This window comes from Topomyia yanbarensis, chromosome 3 (assembly GCF_030247195.1).
Source record: "Topomyia yanbarensis strain Yona2022 chromosome 3, ASM3024719v1, whole genome shotgun sequence".
Lineage (NCBI taxonomy): Eukaryota > Metazoa > Arthropoda > Insecta > Diptera > Culicidae > Topomyia > Topomyia yanbarensis.
The window spans coordinates 269,878,191-269,897,718 of record NC_080672.1 but is presented as its reverse complement, the minus strand read 5'-3'; the positions used below and the strand labels follow the sequence as shown (position 1 = coordinate 269,897,718).

Genomic DNA, 19,528 nt, shown 5'->3' with positions numbered 1-19,528 from the left:
TCGGCACGTGACTAATGGCGAGCTCGCAGAAGCATCGATGCGCCTGAAACCAAAGAAAGTCCCTGGTCCGGTTGGAATACCAAACGTGGTGCTGAAAGCTGTGATCCTGGCATATCCGGACATGTTCAGGATGCAGGAATTGTCTAAATGAAGGCAACTTCCCCGAAATGTGGAAGGTCCAGAAGCTGGTGTTGCTGCCGAAGTCAGGGAAGCCACCAGGCGATCCGGCCTCGTACAGGGTTATATGTCTGCCAGATACACTCGGAAAATTCCTGGAAAGGACAATCCTTAAAAGGTTGAAGAAGGGCACGGAAGGTGAGCACGGACTGTCCAAGATGCAGTTCAGATTCCGCAAAGGAGCATCGACAGTAGACGAAATTCGGATAGCGCTCGAGAGTGCCGAGAAAGCATCTAAATATATGTGAAGAGGAGATTGATACTGCACTGTGGTCACGACACTTGTGAAGAATGCATTTAACCTTCCGGCAGTCGCGGTGGTGCACTGAGTACATGCTGCTCTGATATGCTAGTGAATCGTCTTTGGGCACCTGCGGCTGCTTGTTCAGTGGGCCATATGCGCGACTTCCGGACGGTAAATAGCGCTAGCTGGGAAGCCACCGCTGCAGCGCTGCACAGAACGAGAGTTCCCGACTATCTATGCCAGATCCTAAAGAGTTACATTCAGAGCAGAGTGCTGCTCTTCGATACGAGCGAAGGGCAGTAGTCAATGCGAGTCACAGCGGTATTCCTTAGGCCTCCAACTCTTTGGAACGGGATGAACGAAGGGGTCTTAGCACTGCGGCTTCCCAGAATAGTGAAAATCGTGGTTTTCGCGGACGACGTGTCACTAACGGTGATAGGTCAGACACTTGAAGAAGTAGTGGTGTCGGTGACGGAGACAATAGACGAGATCGAGAACTGGATGAACGGGGTTAAGCTGCAAATAGCTCTTAAGACAGATGTCGCTCAAAAAGTGTTGATTACATCATTGTTTCTGTACCAGTCTAAGGAGGCATAGTGAAAGATGCCAAATACGGCCGCAAAAGTATCGAGTCTTCGAGAGACTTCAAGAAATCTAGAAGTTACGTTTGAAAGCTTTCATATATATTTTTCCGTTCACGGTCCCAGACATCGTGAAGAACTGAATATTTGCCACATCCGCGAATCGCTTGCAAAACAAGAATTTTGTAGTGATTTTCGATAACATCTTCTTCCACTTTCTGTATAGCTTTTTGTGCAAGTTTTGCCACCGTGTTCTGTTTGCTACTTAATTTTAGTACCTTTCGAGCCTTGTATAAGTGTTGTACAAAACATTTCATTGATTTTGCTCAAAATAAACTTGGATCGGAATGTTTATTTGACGTTTAAATTTGTTCAATACAATCCTGGTCTTACAGTGTCTCGTTTTTTGCGGCTACCATAATGCGCTTCGATTACATATAAAAAGGAACAATGTGCGATTCCGAGCTGCTACTGATCCATTATTACCCACACGGTAGAGAATTGTGAACAATTTAGTGCGACTATTTTTTGGAATATAGCTTTTAGAATTATTCTAATTCATCCTTTGTTGGGGGCCCCCAAAATCCCGGGGACCCTCGCCCTGACCCAGTGTGCTTGTGCGTAAAGACGGTACTGTACTGATTTTGACGTTTGACATTGCTTGAGATTCTTCTACTTGAACTGGTACTCTTTACGAGCAGCTATATTTTAGTTTACGTGCCGGTATTTTAGACGAGAGTCAAGTCAGTTAAAGACGAAAAGAGGCTCAGAACTCTAAACAAATAGTTGCAATCAATATTATGATTATGTTCGTTGCAAATGACTGTCGTGAATTGAATTTGTCAAAATTCAAGAATTTTTTTAGAAGTATGTCAGTTGTTTTAGATTGATATACTACCTCTAACCCAGACTCTAACTTTTCGTCTGCGTGTGCCTTTTACTCGAAAGGATTTGTTACTTTATTTTGCGATTTTGTATGTGTATATATCTAACCAAACCTTTCATCGTTAAAAGTATCAACCGGAAAAGAGAACTAACCCGCACTCTTGTGACATGCTGAGGCCTTCGTCAAGTTCATTAAAGAGTTAGTTTCGTTCGCTTTGGGACATTTTGCACTCAGCAGCTGGTGCCTAGATGGGGTACCTAAATGGAAAATAAATCAAATTATGTTGCTAATGGCGTTTGTGTCCCAACTATCTCCACGCTTGAACAGGCAGCTTGCAAATAAGCTGCCAGATCTATTGGGGCGCCGCAGGAACCGCAAGGAATACATAATACAACCGGGGCTGTTTCAAACTACAGGAGGCCAAACTACATACCTTCCTCTGCACCCGTCAGTTGCTAATTGAATTTTGTGGTTGACCCAGGATGAAACAGTTCGATCATGACAACGATGATGATAATTACGTTTGTGATGAGTTGCAGGTGAACAGTTTTTGTTTGAATAATAAACGTTTGGCCCACATCGAGAAGAGAGAAATAGGCTAGCTAATCCACTATATGTCATATAAGTGAGGGTGCCATACTATTTCATTGATTATTCGAACTATTTACAAATATCATTGGATTGCATATGAATCACTGGAACATGTATGCGCCTTGGAGCGTAGCACATATTAGACGCTTACTAGTGTTTCTAAATTGGCAAGAAAAGAATTTGCAAATAGTTAAACAAAAGTTTTCCTACGACAACCATTTGATGAAAACAAATAGCTTACGCCAATTTTATTCAATATTTGTTGAATTTGAATGTTCTCTCTAATAAAACTCCGGATAAAAATAAAATTTCAGCGACCTACGCCTTTTAAATTCACTGGTATCTTTTGTTAACCAAAATTCTCGAGCGTGGTAGTTTGCACTTGCTCAAATTGTGCATTCGATACTGCATCTCCGGAGCAACAACCTTCTTTCTCACTCCTTCCTTAAATTCACTCTTCTCCTTGGGCAGAATGATAGCTTCGTCGTATTTGTTGACATCCTGTCCCTCCGCACACTCGGCGCACTGTTGCGTTGTTACAATGTTTTCAACGTGAACGATTTCCTTGCGTTCCCGGATAATCGGTCTCTTTAGCTTTGGATCATCGCGAGTTTTCGGATGTGTGTAAACACGTGCCAGTACATCGTTCAGCTTTACCTCCAAGGCGGCCAGGAACCGTTTCACATTTTGTTTAGTTACCTTTCCATGATCGCCCAAGAGTTTGCCAATGTCTGTTCGATCGTACCCAACAATTTCCAGGATGTCGTCTATTTCTTCAAACTGCGTTGAAAGATGTTCTTCGTCTTCTTTTACAGATTTAGCTAATTTTTGAGTTTTTTCACACTCTTTGATTTTCCGTTCGTTAAGATCATTAACAGTTCTCTCTTGTTGCACTTCTTTTCGCAGCTTTTGTTCCTTTAAATCATCCACTTTGTCATTAAGCTCCGTCAGAGTGCAGTTCAGCTGTTCATACTGGAAAGTTAACTCGTTTAAATAGTTGAAATGGGCAAAGAACGTGTCCTCCTGTTTCTGATATTTCCCAATTAACTGCTCTATATCTTCTACTCCACAAAACATTTTAGTTTTCTCGATTATCTTTCCATAGATCTCAAGCTTTCTGCTGTAGTCAGACTTCATCTTATTTCTTCGGCGTACCTCGCTTGGATCCAAATCACACATATCCCGATGAAATCCCTTGATTCGCAGAAATTCATGATTCCTTGTATCGTTCTGAATTCTTCTCTGAAGTTCCAGCATTTCTTGCCTTTGAGCCTTTTCCTCTCTCGCAGCGTGACTTTTGAGCGAATCGATTTTGTGGCACAGATCTTCGCCCTGGTTAAATGCCAAAATTGTCCTTTCAATCATGTCAATCAGAAACTTTTTATCGTACGCCAGTTGATCGATCATTCTCTTCCACTGTTGATGAAAAAGTTTCCTCATGATGAGCATACTTTTGATCAACTGTTTCAATTTATGATTCTTCGTGACGATAGTCGCTTCAATTTTGTTATTGTGATACAGTTGATCCTCTAACGTCTCAAGTCTTTTCTTGGCCTTAGAAACTCGATTGTAGTAAAAATAATCCGACTGGGATACCTTCTGCAGGTCTTTTCGTTCCTTTCCTAACCGTTTCATTTGCGATTCCAAATGTCGTATTTGCGTTTGAACTTCGTCTGTTTGCTGATCCAGGTCACGCTGGATACGGACCTGTGACTCCAGATACTGTACCTGTTGATCGTATCTTTTGACGTGACAAGTGGCATACGCCACCTTCAGATCTGTTTCTAGTTCCTTCTTTTCATGCTTTAGATACTTGTGCTTTTTGTCCAGACATCGCATAACATGTACATCCTTGGAAGCCGTTGGGAAATTCGCTACATTCAGATACTGTCTCTGGAGTCGGGTTATTTCCAGTTCGAAATGCTTGTCCACCTTTAGACGTTCCTCTGCGGACAGATTCTCGTCCACCTCGGGTGCGATTAGGAGTTCTTCATCTGGCATTTTCGGTTTGATGTGTTCTTTTTGCTGAACTGAATATCTGACTGACAGCTGCTTTCGACACTACTGTTGGCCAGTAGATCCAAGTAGACGATGATGTAGAACAGTATGCTCATAGAAAATTAGAAACCTGAATCGGTAGGTAGCGGTACAACTATAGCAAAGCAAATCGTAAAAGCTAATTTACAGTTGGGGAAACGCGTCAAAGAATTTAGACTGCGTATTTCAAATGGAGCCCGAGATTCAAATCATGTGGTGGAAACTGAGGCTTCACAAAAATGATAGTTTTCATGAAGGATAAACCCAATTATGGAAACCGTCATGTATTGCATCCGACGCCAAAAATGGTGATTTTATTATGCTTACAATACGATGCTATCTGTTTATATTTTCTTAAAGCAGAACATTTGCTTTAACAGTTTGGAGAGATTTCGACGAGAAAGTTTCTTTTAATACCTAGCCGAATGATTGCTTTGCAATCTAACATATAGCTGCCAAGGGACCTCATTTCTCCTTCCGCCGTCCGTTCTTGGTCAGACATTCTTTTGAGTCGCTCCTAACATGGAAAACAAGTGCGCCTCGGGTTTATTGTTTGCCATGAGCAAACGACCAAAGATTCTACCAGGGATGGTTACCTGTACTCCACTAAACTGGCTCATACATCAGGCTGGTACCATATCAAGCTAAAGCATAGAAGTTCTGGATCAGAGGAGAATGGCTATGTGGTTTCTGCACAATGTTACAGCATTACCAAGCAGGTTGTCGAGGCAAGCCCGTAGCGTGCGGTCGTCACCCACCAAGGGCGTAATCCTTAGGGGGACACATTGTGCGAACGTTTATCTGAAATAGGAAGTCAACGTAAACATCAAATATGTGCGAAACTTATGTCGTTTTCGACCTAACTGCGGACCAGTTTCGAACCTAGGTTATGCGCCACTGAACTGAAACTTGGGTTCTAACTTGAATATTTCGGGTTCGCTCACACAACCGCAGTTTTGCGAGACCCAACTCAGTTTCATTAAAAACCTTTGTTTGAAGCAACTAACCTGGGGTAGTTTCTAGGTTCTCAATCGAACGCGACATTAGACTCATCAAATTTACCATAAGCTCACGGTACAGCCTTATCAGTCCCATTCAGACTTATTCGTAATAAATGGTAATCAACTGTTAATATTTCAAATTAATCAATCAAAATATTAATTGTTTTCTCATTTCCATAGAAACACATATGAACAGATATATGTGGTCATGAGCGGTAAGGCGGGCCACCTTCTTAAAGCGGTAGCAAAGATCGTAGAGCTAGATCAATTTTTAACCGAGTAGACAACTTCATGCCGTGCAGTAGGAATTGAAGCCTCTTCGGTGCCGGGAGGCGTTCTGTAATATCACAAAGCTTCCGGTGCCTAAGCTAGTTTTCATCAGTCTTGCACTAAGTCGAATCTCTGGTTGAAATGTCACTTTAGACTATCGGTGTTTTTGGAAGAGTTGGAAACTCCATGTTTGATTTCCAATTTCTAAGACCAGGAGAAGTTTCTTTCGGTCTTTTGTCAGAGCTTTCTAATCTGCCTTTAGTTTTTAGCAACAACCGATGTCCATAAAATAGGCATAGTTTTCAGCATTCCCAATACAAGAGTCATACTCATGATTCTCCGCGCAATTATCACACCTTATTGTTATAATGGCAACCAACCGAGCAGTTAGGCGATCCTTGTCGAAGTAGATGTAATTAAAGGCAAAGAAGTCCTGAAAAGGTCACCCGAAACGAGTTTGAAGCGATATACAATTCGGTCCCGTCTAGTACGATTGCCATTCAAAACCGTCATTCGCTGGAGCAAGAGGTTCTTCAAACAGTCAACTTCGTGTTTCATTAGATCTCCGAATGATAAACTCGATTCGATGACCACACCGTCGATCTCAACTTTAGGAGCATATAGACTCCGTCCGCATTCTTTCATGAGACTCATAAAAGACATAAAAGCAATTGCTTTAGACAAACTATCACAATTTTGAGCTTTTCTGTCCAAGCTTCCGAAATATTTCTCACCGCTGAATATTTCTGCGTCAGTTTTTTAGTTTAATATTTAGAATAAGTAGCGGTGCGGTTTACCTTAAATCCTTAAGAAAATCAGTTCAATGTTTATGATTTTAAAAGTGAAATTGGAGGCTTCGATGACGAATCTTTTTCGACATCCATTTACCATCAGTTGGGTCTTGTTAGGAGAGTTTATTTATGCACGGGCCAGAGCCTGGCGAAAAATGACAATTTGAAGAATACCAAGAAGAGACAGAAATTATAAGAGCTATAATAAATTGAATGTAAGTCAGAAGTGAAGCAAAAATTTTCTTATCTTATTTTCTTAGCAATTGGCACAAAGAATGTGTAAAAGTTTTGATCGGCTGCATAAAAACATCTTTGTTTCACTTGCATGCGCAAAAATATGGGTGAGAATGTCGTGACAGAACTTGGACTGGAAATTAAAATCTGACCTTATGCACTGTAATCAACAACCTATCCGCGCGCATATAAAGAACTACCCAAAATTAGGTTTAATTTGACTCAATTTTCTTTTACTACTTTTTATACTCAACCTTGGGTTGGGTTAGGTATACTGAAATTTAAGTTGAATGTACCTAATTATGATTAAAACTCAAATGCACCTTATTCAACGGAAGAGCTCGACTTAGTCGAATCTCTCATAGCCGTCGCTTATATAACGAGACTTATAGCTTAAAATACGAAATCCGTATCAAATAGCCCCGGTCTCCCCTACTTTGCCAACAGATCAACCGTAGAAATAATTCCATGTTTATCGAGGTCCGCTGCATATCGAACATTTTCAGGATGCAATAAATTGACATTTTCTTGAAAATTGTTACTGCAGCTCTGAAACAAGCAGGGAGGTGTACCATCACCCTTGCTCTGGTCACTAGTGGTGGACGATCTTCTCAATGATCTGACTGAAATGAGATTGTTGGATATGCAGATAACATTGTCCTAATTGTGAGGGGAAAACATGAACTTGTACTAAGCGATCGGATTCTATTAGCCCTGAACTTCATCAGACATGATGTTTCAAAGAGGGACTCAACGTGAACCCTGCCAAAACGGTCATTGTGCCGTTTTCCAATAGGAAAAAAACTGAAGTTGTTTCCCCCAACTCGCAGTGGAACTACAATCAACTACGCAGAAGAAGCGAAACACCTAGGTGTTATCCTAGACATAAAAAACTGAATTGGAAGTCGCACCGTTAATAAAGCAACAACAGCACTGTGGGCGTGCAGTAAACTCTTCGTTAAAACTTGGGGTCTTAAACCGAGGTTGGCTTACTGGTCCTACACGACCATCGACAGACCACGACTAACTTATTCCTCCATTGTATGGTGGCCCAAAGATAAGCAAAAGACCGCCCAAGCTAAACTAACTAAAGGGCAGAGGCTAGCCTGCCTCTCTATCACAGGCGCTATGAAATCAGTACCCACTACAGCCATGGAAGCCATGGAAGCCATGCTTTATCTACCTTCATTACACAAACATGTTATGAGGGAGGTGAGACTTGGCTCTCAGTACTAAAGGGTAAACCTCTATTTGGTCACCTGAGTATAATAAAGAAACTTAAACTAAACCCTGTCTTGACTGCAGTTCAAGATAAAATGGAGGTTAAACCGAACTTCGATATCTCATATGAGGTCTACATAGTGGAATCGAGGGTAACGAAGTGGCCGCCGAATTAGCCAAACGTGGTTCATCAAACATGTTTGTTGGAACAGAACCATTTCTAGGCTGCCATCAAACTAGAACTTTCGGCTAGGGCAAGAGACCAACTACTAAACGACTGGCGTAACGTAGAAGGCGCTCGACAAGCTAAGAAATTCATACTTCCAGATACAACGAGAGCCACAAAACTAATGGATCTCAAACGGAAAGATTTACGTATAATCACAATTTTATTTACGGGACATTGTCCTGCTAAGTATCAACTGAAAAAAGTTGGCAAAAGTCAATATGACATTTGTCGATTCTGTAACTACCAGTCCGAGAGCTCGGAACATATTCTCTGCCAGTGTGCAGTACTATTTCTTCGAAGGGAGCGATACTTCGGAAGGCATCTTATGACACCTCACGAGGTATGGCATACCTGTCCCAAACGGATCCCTAGCTACAATAATAATGTACTACACGATTGAGACGACACATGGGGACAAACAAATAACTCGCTTCCAACTACATTGGATTCGGGCAATTTGTAACATGTAGAGCAAACAGGGGTCTGCCACAAAAGATAACCTCAATAGTGGTCACAGTGGTAAAGCTTCCACTAACAAAAAAGCATGAACTGTAGATCGATAAACTTAGAAGCTGAAAATAGAAACTGTATAACTTCGTTACAATTCTTTCCGGATTTTTTTACAATTTAATCGGTTGTTCGTCGGTAAATCGGTAAAATTCCTTAGCCTCTACAGTGTGAATGTAAAAGTTATCATACCATAGTGCATGGGATCCAGACGTATTAATTAAATGACAATAACATGTCATTTCATTATGGTACGAAGTCTCAGGCAGTTCGGGTGTGTTTTTATTTTTGAGCTGTGTGCGATTCGACGCTTTGTCTCGGTGTTGCTTTGTATTTTCTTCTCAAGGCCACATTCCTCAGTCTTTTGTTCACGCGTGAGGATTAAACAATAGCCAGCTGTATACGTTGGAACGGTTCATCATTGGGAACTAGTTTAAAGATAAGTGGTTTTTATCTTTCTTACCGCATTTATTGTATTTTTCCGTCTGCGCAGGCGCTAACCCCGTGCGTTGAAGTTTTGGATGGTTCTCCCTCCGGATGGTCAAATGGAGGTTCCCCTAAGGCTCCCTCCGGTCCAAACGCTACCCAGATCTACTAACTGACTAACTGATCCATTTGTGATCTTCTTTCGGCCCAAGATTAAATCGCTGAATTTTCTTCAGATTTCTAAAGACTTGACAGAACGGTTCTCAGCTGTAACCGAAATTTCAAAGGACAAGAGAAGAGTTTTGCTAGCTGTGAGAGCTTTACGCGGGATTATAATGCATATAATCCAGCGGTGACAGTAAAGACTAAAAGAGTTGACAACGATGAGAGTCTGATATGTAAGGATCTGCTGCAGTACGGGGTTGGCTGTTTTACTACAGCCGATGAAAATACTTGAGTGCAAGCGTTTGCACTCAGAAGTAGTTGCGGGGGATAGTTCAAAAACGTACTCTTTTCGGATGACCTTCGCTGGTTCCGCTTTACCGTGCTTAATCCACATGCACAAGGTCAGTCTGCCTGTCCGTCTATTTATTCTATTAGTTTCTTCAACTCAAGTTTCTTGAGGATAAAATTGTTCCACACGATTAGAGGCATGTGAATCCAAAAATCAGGAAAACCAGCCTCCGACCACAACTCTTATCGACCGATTACAATGCCGTTCTGAATCTGAAATCTGTTCGAGAAAATGATCCTATTCCACCTCAACAATTGTGTCGAATTAAATGACTTACTGTTAGATACACAATTTGGCTTCCGCAAAGGCAAAGGGACGAACGATTGGCGTTGTTGATAACAGAAATTCAAATGGTCTATGCTCGTAAAGAGCAAATGGCATCAATTCTCTTGTATATTAAGACAGCTTTTGATTCAGTTTCTGACAACACTCTTTTTGCGAAGTTGCACCAGCACGGTGTTTTAACAACTATGAACAATTTTTTGCAGAATTTGTTGTCGAAAAAACACCATGTAATTTTTACATGGCGGTTCGTCAATGTTGAGATTAAGCTGCATGGGTCTACCCCAGGGGTAATGCGTAAGCCCTCTTTTATTTAATTTTTTCGTCGTTGACTGTCTCGACAATTCCTGCACTTGCAGATGACGGTGTGATTTCTGTTACGGGCCTAAAGTTGTCGACCTACAAGGACCATTGCAGAATATCTTGGACAATGTCTACTTTGGCCAGTAAGCTGGGTATCGAATTCTCTGCGGAGAAAACTGAGCTTATAGTATTTTCCAGGAAGCGTGAGTCAGCACACCTAAGCTCTTATTAGTGAGTCAAACTATCGCTCAGGTGTGGAGAGGATGAGCTTCGCGATATTGTCAGCATCGGTAATTTGAGTCCTGCTCAACAGTTATATGCGAAAATTGTTTGATGCTGTGAAAAATCATGTGCTAAAAACGTCTTCCCAAAGTTCCCTGAAGTAAGCATCAGATTTAGCATTGACAAGTCTACTTGAGCGTAATGCCTTCTATAGAATTCCGGTCGCATTTAGAGAAGCGGCAAGGTATCGTCTATATTTAATGGAGACACAGGGCATTATGTATAGAGAAGGTGACAACCGAGCCTGAGTGGATAAGTGGAATGTCGGACGCCGAAAAAGGTAAAAAAACGATTTCAGGCTGATGGTAAACATGCGAGGTCCGCAAGGGATAATCAAAATAGAGTTTTTCAGACTTCCTTTATCAGAGGAGATGAGGGTGAAATTGTATGGCGTAAGTTTTTTTTTGCCAAACTTGACCTTACCAACTCGATAGTATATATTGACGCTGTTCTATTTGCTGAGACGGTAGAACAGCTTCGGTTGATTGCGGCACAAGTTCTTCAGATCTTTCATGAAAATAACCTTTCGCTGAACGATGCAAAGAGCGAGTTCGAACAGACTTGTATTCAGTTTCTTGGTCACGAACTGGACCAAAATGGGTTCCACATCGAGTAATTTTGCAGACGTTGTTGCTTCGTTACGAGTCGTAATAGCTACAAAAACGTAATTTTGGGCTCCAGATCAGGACCAACCGTTCGAAAAGATGCTGGACCACATTTCGCTCTGCACCACTACTGGGGGTAATATATCCGAAGACCACAATCCTTTTTACTGATGCTTCGCCAAATGCTTTGGGTGCAATCCTGGCCCTAACAGATGTTCGTAAAAGCAGAGAAAAGCACTAAGTGCTGCCTGGGCAGTCGCGCATTTTTGGTATTTTCTTCTTGAACGGTCACCTATGTCACGCGGCGCACGGATTTAAGCGGTGTCGTATTAATTTTGAAAATATTGCGCCAGAAATCAAAGAGAGCACTAAATAGGGCCGTTGGCTGGGCGCATAGCTACGACTTGGAATACGTCCGAGGGCATCGCGGACCCGTCTTTGCGGTTATATATCGGTGCGGACGAAGCTATAACGAAGACGAGAGATCTTGGGGAATCGCTACTTTACATGCCGACGCGGTGGGCTTCCTACAGAACAGGACATCCGTGAAGCGACCCCTAAGGATAATGAGCTGCAAAAGTTATTATTGCTTTACAAATCGATCAGTGTGGTCAACTTCACACTTTTTCATACAACAGTTTGAACCCCACAAAATAAATTTGGTCAATTTTTTAATTTGTTTTCACACGACCACTGTGAGACGTCATAAGTAGCTCGAAAATTTGTGTTTTGAGGTAAAAAGGGTAATACTTTTATCGTATGCTCAGATTGTTCCATACAACTGCCTGACAAAAAAAATTCTCTTCGCTCCCAATGTTTTTTGAAAAGATTGGAAAAATATATATTAAAACAGTGGAATAACCCTAATGAAAGACTATTCCAAGTAAATCATTTATAGACAGGGCCATTTCTTCTCTAATCTGAATAACGGAGTTGGAATGGTCTGTGGTATAATGTCTTCCCTGTTATTTAAAAATTTAGAAACAAAAAGAAATTCAATAACATTTACACAAACCAATGTAAATCAAATGAGCGCGCGATTCGGCGCATAACCAGAGGACGTGCCCCTGAAGAACCGAGCTGTGTTTTTAAACAAATTCGCAATACAACAGACTTTTTCATCCGTAGCACTAAGTTTTGTTGGTGTCTGCTACATGTTTCTTGATTGAACAATGACTTTCAGAAAATCTCGAACAGTATCATCATCTCGAAAATGCTGCTATTTCATGGTTGATCGTTACGTCTATCCAATGAAAGGAAATTCATTTTCTGCTCGAACAATTAATTAATTTTCGTGTCCTTTCACGGGATGGCGCAGTTTTCGATGTCATTGGTCTTATCTTTGTTCGTCGATTTTTTATTCCAGATCCGTTACAGTTATAATCAAAACCGATTTAATAGCATGGAAATAACAGTCGCTGTCGAAACTAATTCCAAAAGCTCGCTGTTGTATAATTGCAATTTCAGTAAGTTGCGTCTTGTAATGGGATTAAAATTCGCAACCTCTTATTATTTCTGATGAAGTCATTTATCTTAACCTGTACAGTATATATGCCTCCTGATTTCATCATGCACAAAGATAATCCCCTGATTTCCCCTAAAGTTGAATCCTTAGCCGGGGGATTTTCAATATTTCAAAACCACCGTGAGCTTGGCAAAATCTCTTCGCGAAAAGTATGGGGGAGCAAAATAGATCAACTGCCAACATAATAGATGGGGTCGAATTAACCATAAATTCCCAGGTGAACCTACAACATAGCGATGAGCGTTTTGACGCCAAAAGCAGCAACGGCGGTGTCGGTTGTGTATCTAGTGCCGAAACAAGATTATAGCGCAATTTATTTCGATTTTTATTGATTTCTATAAGACTTTCCGCTGCCGTGGGGGGTTCACTGTCGCCTGTTTATTTACTTCCGTGATTTTATGGTTTATTTACGCTTTGATGTTGAGTAAGGATTGTGTAATCCCTCGGGCGATTCTGTTTACGGAAACGTTTATCATCGAGGTTGACCGTGCAGTTCATTGATTAATATTCATCGGTAGCATATTGTTTTATGGCATTGTGAAATTATTTATACTCTCTATAATAATACTATCAAGTTCTATTTCGCTATGTTCCTCTTATCTGTTAATGATAGGTATAGCGAAGTTTAAATTATTAAATTATCCAGCGATCTCTTGTACATTTCAAAAATTTAACATCTAATGATAGTTTCGTACAATCAGATTCCATATACTGGATTGGTTGTAAGGACAGATTATAGTGGATAGTAGGATAGACGCTCCCTCATTCATCTCATTAGTAAGCGAATGTGGCGATAAATATGATTGTTTCCAAACTTCAGCGCCATTCGCCATTCAAGCGTCGAACGAACCAGAGCGCTGTTCAGTGCATTTAAGCAATGTATATTGTCGAAGTTCTTCGAAACCCCAGTGACTTGAGCCTAGAAATTAAGTGTAGAGTTCATTAGAATCCCTTAAGACTTACGGATGATTCTTGCTGTAGTTTGCGAACTCTTGTGGTTGTGGAATATTCAACTAACGTGCGTTTGCGGGAGAAAGAGATAATGGAACATACTGATACTTTTTTTATTTATTTTGATTATAAAGGTTTTAACCGTCATTAGCTTCTTTTTCGGTGTAGAAAAATCTCTTTAAAAAATATTAAACCCTATGTGTGGGATTGGGAATCGAACCTAGGTGACCTGCGTACAAGGAAATCAATTTACTCGCCTCATTTACTGATTCTCTTTGAAGCTTTCTGATAGCTTTTCTGAGTATGGTGAGAACGTGTCTGGAGTAGACTGCCCCTCCGTACAGCCATTGAACGAGGTCACCGATTCGACCACTGTAAGACTGCACATATATAACATTGAAGATGTCGCTTGTCAAATCCAAAAAAGGCAAAGGCTTTTGCATTGCTCCTAGAATTTTCGGAAAAACCTAATATTTGACAAATAATATGTGATCACAATTACCGTTAGATTTATCAGTGTTCTGAAAAAAAGTCAAAATTGTTGCCAGCCTAATAGCCATTTTAAACACAGGAGAAATGACACGGATTCCTATTCCACTACCACGCGACGTGTACGCGGAAAAGTTCACTGCGCATAAGATCTTCCCGAACGACGGGTCACCTGCTAACTATCGACAGTTTGCGAAGTAAGAAATGCGAGTGACGAGTTTTATGAAAGCCGAAAACGCAGTTATTGGTGCTGGTGTGTTAACGGGTTAACGAGCGAAACATCGCTGAACACTTTCCCCACGTTACCGCAAATGATACACAGTTTACAAATGAGGGAGTTCTCATTTGCTTTCTTATCATGCTATCAGGGATGTAGAAGGGGCGTTTCTGTTTCGACTTCGCTATGTAATACATACTTCATCAAACTGGAGAGAATCCTGCATTGTTGTTTGTGTGTTGCTTTGATTTGCATGCACTCGACTAATACCATGAGTCATGTAGTGCTGGTGAGCGTTCTTCCGTTGAAAAATTTATTTTGCCAATTCTCATATCAATTCACAAACCCAATGTACGTCCTTGTATTTTAATTAAATGGTACAGAACATCTATTCAACCCAACCGTGTCCTTTTCTAAAATACTTTTGATTTAATTATATTTTTCGACATATCCTTTGTAGAATACCGGATCATATACGCTAGCGGTGGATCCAGGGGGCTCGAAACCGCGTCCCCTTTTCACTCGCTTATATTTAGGTTTCGGGAAATCTCTTTTAAAAAAAAATAAAGATCATCGAATGAGAACCAAAAACTCACTTTGAGAATTATGTGCAAATAGTAACCCGGATTAAATGAGAATCGACCTATGACTTGACATAACTTCAAAAAAGGAAGGTTGGTAGGATCTCAAGATCTTTATGAAATTTCTCCAAATTGATTCGTGGATTAATGTTGTAACCTAATCTGATTTGATATGCGCGGTAAGCCTTTGTTTTAGAATTTCACTGTTATATATCACTACACGAAAAAAATATTTGTTGTCATTTTTACCCTGACGATGAAGGCATACTCCTTCAAAACCTTCCTGGCCTTGCGACGCAAAATAAACATTTTGGCCGTGCCCGCAAAGCCATCTTTCATTTCGTGGACATCAGCCTGTATAATCAGGATATTTTGATTTCAGCATTATCAGCCCACTTTAAATTACATTGCATGCAAATCAGCTAATAGTCACTCAAAGAAGTTTATTCGAATATATTCTAGAATGACCGTTCCTGGATCATGTAATCAAAGATAGAATGATTGCACAACGGTAGGAATAAATTATATAGAATCTACTTTTCTGTAGTTTTTTGAGATCTGACTTGGTAAGATTCATGTTTCCGGACAACTGTAAATATTATAAAATAGTTATACCAAACATACCGTAGCAATTCTGTTTTGTGTGGGAAGGGGCAAGGCTGCCTTATTATTTTAAGTTGAACTGCGGACTACAGATCATAAATGGTAAAGTTCTTCTAATGCACTTGGAACAGGCTTGTTATTTGCTCGCACAATGTGCCACAAAGAACGAAATACACCGGTGAAAAATAGCACAAAAACACTGCGATGTGCAGAACGACCGCACAAAGAGAAACTTGAAAACAGAAAAGAGAAAGATCTGTTCACCAAGAGCTGCACAATTTCGTTCAAAGAGTCACCTTGAAGCGCCACTTTTTCGTGCCTCCCATCACTGGAAAGTAGGTAGAAAGGCGAATCAAACTACAATTCAAATAAAGTTTGATCGGAAGAACGTTTTTAAAATGTTTGTTGGTTGCCTTCTCTGCTTATGTGCCCGTGGGACCAAGATTCACACTAAAGAGCCTCTTTATTTCTACTCTTTGAGCTGTGCAACCATGGAGTAGAATGCACGTATGGCAGCAGCACACATCGGAGTGAAGAGGTTTATTGTGAAAGAGAAGAGCGGTGGTTCGCATGAAAAGTGCAAAGAGCGATTTTCATTCTTCTCTTTATTTGCTCTGAGGTGCATTACATTCCTGACTTGGAATTTATGCAGAGCCTGGTAGATCTAGTCTATGCCGACTTACACCTAGAGGGAACCCGCCTCAATATCACTGAGAAATGCGAGTACTTCCATGACAGTGGAGATTGGAGAGTCGGATCACTATGCCACTATTGGAAGGGTGAACGTGAACAAAGACGTCAGAAGATCTGCGAAATTATGTCGTCGTCGGAACGTTGATATGGCCTATATCGATTACAAGAAGGCACGAGTCCATACCGCACTCGTTCTTCATCAAGGTATCAGAGATATATGAAGTTCATCCTGCTGTCATGAGATTTTTGTGGCAGGCGATGGAGAGGTAGTTGACAACACTGCAGCTCAGAATAGGGGAAGACGTGTTGCGATCTAGAACACTCCGCACCTTGATGGGGTATTCTAAGGCGATTCCTATAGCCCGCTTTGGTGTTGTTTGACGATGAACCTCCTGAACAGGATACACAATCGAAACGAGCATGGCTATCAGATAAGGTGTGGAGAAAGCTCACCGGAAGAGACGTCCCATACCTTTAACATGCACGGTCTCAAGATCTATGCTGACTCGACGGAACAGCTGGGTGTAGTAATCAAACAAGTCTAAGGAATTAGTGTCGACATCGGCATGCAGTTTGGTTTGTCGCTCTGTTCAGCTACTATCAGGGAGATTGGTCGACACAGCTAGCTACAAGATCGAGGAAGAAGAGATGATTCGGGCCATGGTTAGTGGCGAATCGTATAAGTATCTCGGATTCCGACAGCTCTTCGGGATTCGCCACACTCACTTCAAGCTTGAGCTCCGGGATAAGTTCTTGAGTCGAGTGAGTTGTGTCTTGAAGCCTTCCTGAACGCGGGGAATAAAGTCACAGCAATGGACGTGTTTGCTGTCCCCGTGTTGACCTACACTATCGGCGTTACGAAATAAAGCCGGACATATTCAGTCGGCACTGGAGAGATTCACATTGCCACGGGATGAAGGGGGGCAAGAAATAGTTGATATCCAGACATTATTAGCATGTGCCTGACCGCAAGAATAGTTAGTGGAAAATGCCAACCAACATAGAGTATAACAAGTAGTTTGTGCTGCGGACCATAACTATAGCGTACTTTACCTAGCGAAAGAAATCTACAATCTTAACTGCCATCTGCAGACTACGGAGGGGAAGATGGCCGAGTGGAAGCAGAAAGCGGTGCACGGTGCGCACTCTCACCAATTGGAGCAGCCGTACGTCGACAAGGCTGCATTGAACCTGTAAGTTAAGCGAGGTGAACTCTCATTAGTGATCGAGGCCGACATGATAGCCATCCAGGACAGGACAATGGCGACGAGAAATGGCAGGAGGTATGATTGGCACCAAGACATCGAGGATATATGCCGGATGTGTCATTTGTCGAGTTCATCGACCACATGATGGTAGGCTACAGCGTACTAGCCAACGCAGCGAGCGTCACAACAGCGTTACTTAGATTTTGCATCAGCAATGGGCGCTGCAACATAATCTTTTAGAAGAGATTGTGCCGAACTACCGTTATCTGCTTGTGCTTGTTCTGTAAAATGCCCTTTTCAAGATGTACTGGGATCGCACTGTTCTATCGGATCTTTCCCTACACAAAACCACCCAGATGTGACCAGGGATGACGATAAGTCACTATAATTGTTCATTGAAAAACAATCTGTCAGATGTTCACGGTGGAAAAATTGCCAGACTGGACGTAGAGTTGAAGGAAATGTGGAGGTCGGATGAGTATCCGAGAATTGCTCCTGTTGTGCTTTCGACGCCTGGAGTCGTTCCGATAAAGCTACTGGTGGCGCTGAAAGAGCTGAAGTTGGAGAAGGAGCTGACTGCTATCCAGAAGTCGGTGATACTCAGCACCGGTATATTGCGCGCTAGAACGCGTCACTCACTGATTGCGACTTTGGGTGAACCCTCTCAGATCACTCTGAGAGCGGTTTCAGATTCATTTCTGAGCAGATTTCAGTAGCCAGTATCAGCGAAATCCGCGCTCAGGGCGATCTGAGAGAGTTCATTCGAAAACGCCACGAATTTTACTCTTACAATATGTTGTGACAAATAATTAATACAATGTAAACTATAACAAATAACTGCTTTTTCATTTGACCATTTTTTTATTTTTTTATCTTCCTCTCTAGTATCTATTTCATATATAAGAAAAATGCATGGTCTGGCGGAAAACACGTGGTGGGGCAAAGACCCCCTTCCTCCCTTTGCCCACATGGTTGCTGCAGCTCCGCAAATTCGCGGTTTCCTGAAGCATATCTGTTCCAGTACAATAAACATTTTCACACAGTCACTTAAGATTAAGATCACTTAAGATCACAGTCATTTAAGAACATTTATAGCGGTAAGCTTGAAGCTAGTTGGTACCCCCACACGGTACTAGGGTAAAGTGCCTATTTTCACCATACTAAGCAGGGTGTCTCACTAATTCATTAATTTCTCGGCCTACAATCAATGGAATGCGTAAAAATTGACATCAACAGCTTTGCTTCGTTGTTAAGAACCAATATAATAACACAAAAGCGCTGAAAACAGTGAAATTCTCGTGTTTGATCTCAACGAAAACTCGAATCGAAAGCCCCTATTGTTGTGCTACCATTTGACTCAATGCGTTGAACAAAGATGGCAGACATTGCTCTATCCAACTGCTTTAAATGGGTAGGGTGATAATAGAAACATGGCGAAAATGGGCTCATCACCCTATCTATTAGTTTAGTCCGGTCTAAGACGTCAGTACCTGTCATTGCAGAAATGGCTGCATCCTGAAGCCAAATGAAAACAGTGTAAAATGCTGACATCTCAATAATTTGAATCAACTTTTCGACGTTTATGTGCAATATTATGGTCCATATTGCATACAAACCGTATGAGGGCCAGTAAGTAAATTTTATCCCGTACGAAAAACAGGTTTAATCGAGTTTTAAATGCCATTTTTTATATTCTTTATCGTCCTATCTATAAGGTGCTACACGCCCATTTCAAAACCGCCACGTCGAAGAGTTATAGAGCAGGTTAGCAGAAATCGAATCATTTTAAAACAAACCGTCGAACGAAATTTTATAATTGGATGCAAAGTTGCATTAAAACAAACTGTTTTCGTTTGTTAGTTTACTTATGGCTATCAAAATGAGTGAAGCTGTTTAATTTACTCACAATTTTTTAGTCATTTTAACAAGAGAAACCAACAGAAAAGAAACAAAATAAGCAAAACTAAGCAAGGGGAAGTTGATTTATATTTTTACTGCAGTCGAAAGAGTTCAAAACTAAGATTGAATATAAGATTGTAAACAGAGCCATGCCATGCAACCTAAGTAACACTTTTAAATA

At 41.2% G+C, this 19,528-nt stretch overlaps 2 protein-coding genes across 8 annotated transcripts in view; both read right to left on the bottom strand.

Moving 5' to 3' along the window:
* Positions 1 to 19,528, bottom strand: part of LOC131691411 (uncharacterized protein DDB_G0283357) — a 351,896-nt gene that overhangs the window by 36,358 nt on the left and 296,010 nt on the right. The gene's annotated exons all lie outside the window — the stretch shown is intronic.
* On the bottom strand, positions 2,738 to 4,527 carry LOC131691412 (uncharacterized). Its single transcript, XM_058977784.1, has one exon. The coding sequence runs from the start codon at positions 4,478 to 4,480 to the stop codon at positions 2,813 to 2,815; it is 1,668 nt and encodes a 555-aa protein (XP_058833767.1). The 5' UTR covers positions 4,481 to 4,527; the 3' UTR covers positions 2,738 to 2,812.